General features: G+C 42.4%; 1 protein-coding gene across 1 annotated transcript; it reads left to right on the top strand.

Moving 5' to 3' along the window:
- Positions 1-703: 703 nt before the first annotated feature.
- On the top strand, positions 704-3,861 carry PMAIP1 (phorbol-12-myristate-13-acetate-induced protein 1). Its single transcript, XM_036419017.2, has 2 exons — positions 704-939; positions 3,491-3,861. The coding sequence occupies exons 1-2, from the start codon at positions 882-884 to the stop codon at positions 3,595-3,597; spliced, it is 165 nt and encodes a 54-aa protein (XP_036274910.1). The 5' UTR covers positions 704-881; the 3' UTR covers positions 3,598-3,861.
- Positions 3,862-5,922: the final 2,061 nt, after the last annotated feature.

The raw sequence follows: 5,922 nt of genomic DNA, 5'->3' as shown, positions 1-5,922 counted from the left end.
ACTCCGGGGGCGGGGGCCGAGAACTAATCCCCTCCCTCTCACATCCAAACAACAACAACAACAACAACACACACACACACACACACACACACACACACACACACACACACACACACACCCCTTCCAAATCAAAGCGGTGTCTGCTCCGGGGTTTCAATTTGTAGTTAACTTCCCAACAGTTTCCATCTCTCTTGAGGTTGCGTGGCCTCTGGCAACATCCCTCCAGCTATCATGCCGCTTCCCTGAAACACTAAGTGTGACAATTTTTCTCCGCCAACTCTGGCCTGGGTTGTTTACCGAAGTCTCTAATTGCGCATTTATGATAAGGACCGAGCTCCCGGCCTCCCCACCCTGGACTTTCCCGCCGGGAAAACCTCCCTCCTCGCCCGCCTCCGGGGCCCTGCGGCGCCTGCAGCGGCCTCGGCTCCGGGCGCCCGCCCGCCCGCCAGCCCGGGTCCGAGCGCGGCGCCCACGCCCCGTTCGTTCAGGGAGCGACCCGGGAGCCTCGCGGGCCGGGGCCGCCGCGGGTGGGAAACGTGTCCGGGCAGATCGCGCAGGTGGAGCGGGTTCCTCCCGGGCTGGGGCCGCCGCGCGGCCGGCGGGGCGGCGAGAGGGGCGGGGAGCGGGGCGGGCCCGGCGCCTGGTTTCGCTACGTCACCGGGAAGTCCCCCATAAAGGAAAGCGCGGGCCTGGCCGTTTCGCGGACCTCAGAGGTTGTCGGGCGCGCACCTAAGTCGGGTGTCCGACCTGATCCGTCCTGTTCAGCCCTCTCGGGCCCGGCCTGGCCCCCCGCGCGCAGCTCGCCTCCCGCAGGCTCCGGGTTCGGAGACTCGGTCCCCCGGAGTGATCGGCCGCAGAGGGATCGCCGGCCGCCTGCGGAGATGCCCGGGAAGAGGGCGCGTAAGAGCGCGCAGCCTGGCCCCGCGCGGGCCCCGGCAGGTAGGGACCCGATGGGGCGGAAGGCCCGGCCGGGGCGAGGGGGCCCGGACCGGGGCGAGGTCTCTATCGGGGCTGGGCCATCCCTTCTACTCGGGGCCTCGGGGTCTGGCCTGGTCTGCGCCCTTGCACGTGTTTTTTGGGTTTTATCCGCCTCGCGGAAGTCCTTCGGGGTGGGGGAGGGGGGTTTTATCGGGGACCGCGGAGCCGGCGAGGGAGGGACGCAGGTTTGGGATTGGGATGCAGCGGTATTCCAGCGGATGCTGAAAGCCTCTTCGCCCGCCTTCCAGCCGCACTTGCCCTGCCCTGGCCACGGGGAAGAAAAGTGCAAACGCGGTGCCAGCATCCAGGAGAAAGTCATGGTCACGGCAGGTGGGGCCGGGAGGAGCTCTGGGCACTGCCCGGCCTCCCGCGATTCCTAAGCCGGGCCCCTTCCGGGGTTCTGGACCTCGGGGTGCCCTGCGCTGGGCGCTATCACCCTCTCCACCCGCAACGCAAACAAAAGCAGAGATAACGCTTGGTGTGATCCCCGCTCTTCCACAGAGAACTCACTTGTGGAGGTTCCGCAGGGACAACTGCATTCAGGAGCCCAGAAATTCTTTCCTTCCTTGTCGAGAGTTCTATCACATTTTAACAATCTTAATTAGTTGCTGAAAGGGGGTAGGAGAACCGAAGTTGGTCCCCAATCCATCCATTCCTCCCCCTACTCCCCAAACTGCCCATCAACTAACTTTTCAGATCCGAGGCTTCCCCCCAACCCCCCGATTTATAAATCTTATCAAAACAAGGCAGCAAGGCTTTTAGCTAGAAAATCCGGGTGGGTCCGACCGCTATTACATCAACAGGTAATAGCCTCCCCATCCCCCTGCTTTCAACACACTTTCATTTTATAGAGCCCATTCCCCGCCACGCAAAGGAAGTGGTGTATGGGCAGTGCAGCCATGGCTAGATGGGCGCCAGGCTGCTCTCCCTGGCTCTTGCTTGGGAAGGAAAAAATCTTTCTGCCTTTCGTGATGTTCCAGTAGTTTTGACCGTGCTTTGAAAAGGCGCCTCCTTGGAAGTGCTTCCGAGGTTTTACCCAGGACCAGGGAGATGGCGGCGAGGGGAGGACCTAGTGCATAACCTTCACCCATCCAACTTGCTTAGTTCCCCAAAACAAGGCACTGGAGAAAGGCCCTACGTAAACTTGTTTAGATAGTAACACTTAAAAAAGAAATCGAGACACATGACATATACCATTGTATTTTAGTTTAACCACGCAATGGTTTGATACATGTATATGTTGTGAAATGATTACTACATTAACTTTGGTTAACATCCATGATTACCATTTTTAAAGTTAATACCTTTATAGATGTGTAACTAAAACAGAGACGAAGTTTTTATTTCTTTTGAGCCTAACTAGGGTCTTTGCAGGGTCTACTTACTAAGTAAACCAGATTGCAATTTGTAGTCATGATTTTTAATGTTCATAATCATGATCTTAAAGTAGACAAAAGGCCCCGAATTGCTCTTTGACTTTCCAAGAAAATTTAAATTATAATCAGTGTAGATTTGATGTCAATTTTACTTAAAATTTACTTGGAAATTATATTATAAATATGTTTCTTAAATTAATATTCAGTTAATTACAGCATTTCTATTCTGAAAAATAGTAAACATGTGAGTTACTTATACTCCACTCATCTCCCTAAAGGCAATGGATTAGTAGAGGTTGGGTTTGTTGGAAGAATTGGGCTTAGAGCTAACATTTAAGCTTCTAAATTATTTTAGAGAGCCCTAACTGTTTTGGTTCAGTGGATAGAGCATCAGCCTGCAGACTGAAGCCTTCCAGATTTGATTCTGGTCAAGGGCATGTGCCTCTGTTGTGGGGACTTCCTTAGTGGGGGGTGTGCAGGCGGCAGCTGATTGATGTTTCTCTCTTCAATGTTTCTAATTCCCTGCCCCTCTCCCTTCCTCTCTGTTAAAAAAAAAAAAAAAATCAATAAAATATATTTAAAAAATTATTTTAGACTTACTTTTGGAAAACAAGTGTATGAATCTTTTATGAGAAAAATTCAGAGTTTTTTAAATGAAGAAAAGAATACATTTTAGATTTGCCTATTAATGAGGGCATAATCTTAGCTATGAATTATTGCCACAAAATTTAAGTCCTAATTGAAAACAAAAGAAAAGAGTATAAAATTTTACTTTTATTCCTCCCACCAACCCTAAGTGAGAGAAAAAGGAATGACATCATCTGAGGCCAACAACATCTCACTGTGGTGTTTGGCATATTAAATGTTTGTATTTGCTAATAAGATAATATTTGCCTCATCCAGGATGCTTTAAAAAAAGATTTCAAAGAAAATGTCTTCGTTTAACTTTTCTTTTTCTTTTCTTTTTTGTTTGAGTCACAGTGTGCTTGTATATGTTGTCTGTGTGTGCTCCATCTCACATACAGAAAACAAGTGTACATTAAGCTCACAGTAAGAGGAAACATACCTCCTCAATCTTGCTGGTTGTGTTTTGGAATGTTGTCAATTTAATTTCGATGCTTTTCATTCTTTTTCAGAGGCTGAAATTGAGTGTGCCCTTCAATTAAGGAGAATTGGAGACAAACTGAGTTTCCTGCAGAAACTTATGAATCTAATGTACAAACTCTTCGGCTCAGGAACCTGACTGCTTCAGAAGCCTTCTAATGAGACGACTCCTTTAAAGCTGGATTTACCATGTTTCATCAGTTAGTGGCGAGAGACTGCATTATAATGGAGAAGAATGTAAAGGAGCTCTTACTTGCTTTGGGATGTCCTTGGAAATGAAGATGGAATACATCACAGTGAAATTCTGTCGGAGTTTTCCCAGAAGTCATTTGTTTATTTTAAAGCAAGAATCGAAGAGCTTTGAAAATATGGAATGAAATATTACACTTTTTGCTTTTGCTTAGAGAATTGTTCTAGTATTTTTGTTGAAGGTTGGTGCCGAGCCTGATGTAAAGAAGAACTGATAAATAACTAACATGTTTTGGCAGGGGCCAAAAAAAAGAGTATGTTCAGTGTTTATTTCTACTTATAGATGACAACTCCAGAACAATTTATAATATTATATTATCTTGTTAAAAGTAAATGTCTCATTCTGAGAACACTGAATGTTATAGTGAATGTTGATTTCATAGATCACTACAAAATATAAAATTTGATAAAAAATTTTTACTACTTAAAATGTATTACTTCTATTCAGACAACTTTTCATTAAATGTGTTCCTGTGGGCCTTAGCTGGGCAGTATGGAATTTGAAAAAATTTGACCAAAGTATGATCAAATTTGGTGCCAGTGAAATTCTTAGGTTGAATGTTAAAAGATAAAGAACATAGAGATTTTGGATAATAGAAAAAAAAAGTGAATTTTATTTTTTACTGCTGTAATTAAAACTTGGTAAAAACAATTATAAAGTAATTGTTTATAAGAAAATGAATGTTTCTAAAGAAATTTCTAAAATCTGTAAAATGCCCCTTTCCACACTAATCACTGTGAATTCTATAAGGAGTGATTTTTAGAAGAAATTAAACGTGTTTTCATAATTAGGATATATTTTTAAAATTACTTTTTAATAACAGTTTACATTCAATATTATTTTGTATTAGTTTCAGGTGTAAGTGATATACTTTTTTTTAAAAAAGGAATAGATTACTCATTCAGAATGAAAATCTTATGTATAAATAGGGGATTTTAAGGGATTTTCATTCTGGGTGATTATACACACACACACACACACACACACACACACACACATATATATATATATATATATATATATATATATATATATAAAATTAATTTCCATTTAAGTAATATGTAGATTCTGAGAAAGTTTTCATGCATTTCATTTTTTTTAAAAAAAGACCAGTCTATGAACAGTTTCCAAATATATATAAAAACATTATGATTGAATTTCATTAAGAATAATATTATTTATTTTACCTATTTATAATTAAAATATTTTTTGTTTAACAATTTGTGTTAGTTGAAGTTACAGTTTTAGGTTATGAAACAAGGGTGTTTTTTTTTGTTTTTGATAAGGGTTTGATAACTACTTGAACTCCTACAGTAAGAATGTATTAATATAGGCCAGCGATTTTTAAGCTTTTCCATCTCATTGCACACAAACTAATTACCAAAGTTCTGCGGCACACCAAAAAATATATATTTTGCTGATCTGACAAAAAATATGTATAATTTTTATTCATTCCCATCTGACAGCTATTGTTGGGTTGACTATTGTCATTTTTTAAAAAAATTTATTGATTTTTTACAGAGAGGAAGGGAGAGGGATAGAGAGCTAGAAACATCACTCTGAGAGAACACCGATCAGCCACCTCCTGCACATCACCTACTGGGGATGTGCCCGCAATCAAAGTACAGGCCCCTGACCAGAATCGAACCTGGGACCTTTCAGGCCGCAGGCCGACCGACGCCCTATCCATTGAGCTAAACTGGTTTCGGCTGGCGGTTGTCATTTTTTTTTATTTGACCATCTAAGGAAAAATAGGACAGTGTCCCTGACTAAATAGCCAGGTATTGCATGTTTTAAAAATTGTTGCAGCTTACTGGTTGAAAATCGCTGATATACTATAGTCACTTTGATTAAAAAAATACCTCAGTATCTACTTTTCTTCAGTATTACTTACATCTGTTAGTTTGTTTAGTTGCAGAGATATTTTGTGTGTATCTTCCTAGTGGCAGGTCTATTTTGCCATGTGGATATTTATGATCTGTAACTATATTTATACATGTATATATACATATAAAAGGATGCTGTAGCTACAAACCATTAAAAATTTATGTCATTCTTTTCTGTGTTTTTCTTTATCATGTAAACTGCTGTGTGTTCATTACATAACCCAAATATTGTATTTTAACTAATTTTCTTTTTTTTAAAGTATATTTTTATTGATTTCAGAGAGGAAGAGTGAGAGAGACAAACATGGATGCTGAGAAAGAATCCTAT

The sequence above is a fragment of the Pipistrellus kuhlii genome, unplaced genomic scaffold, assembly GCF_014108245.1.
Source record: "Pipistrellus kuhlii isolate mPipKuh1 unplaced genomic scaffold, mPipKuh1.p scaffold_m20_p_6, whole genome shotgun sequence".
NCBI lineage: Eukaryota > Metazoa > Chordata > Mammalia > Chiroptera > Vespertilionidae > Pipistrellus > Pipistrellus kuhlii.
The sequence above is the reverse complement of the archived record's forward strand: the minus strand, read 5'-3'. Positions and strand labels throughout refer to the sequence as shown.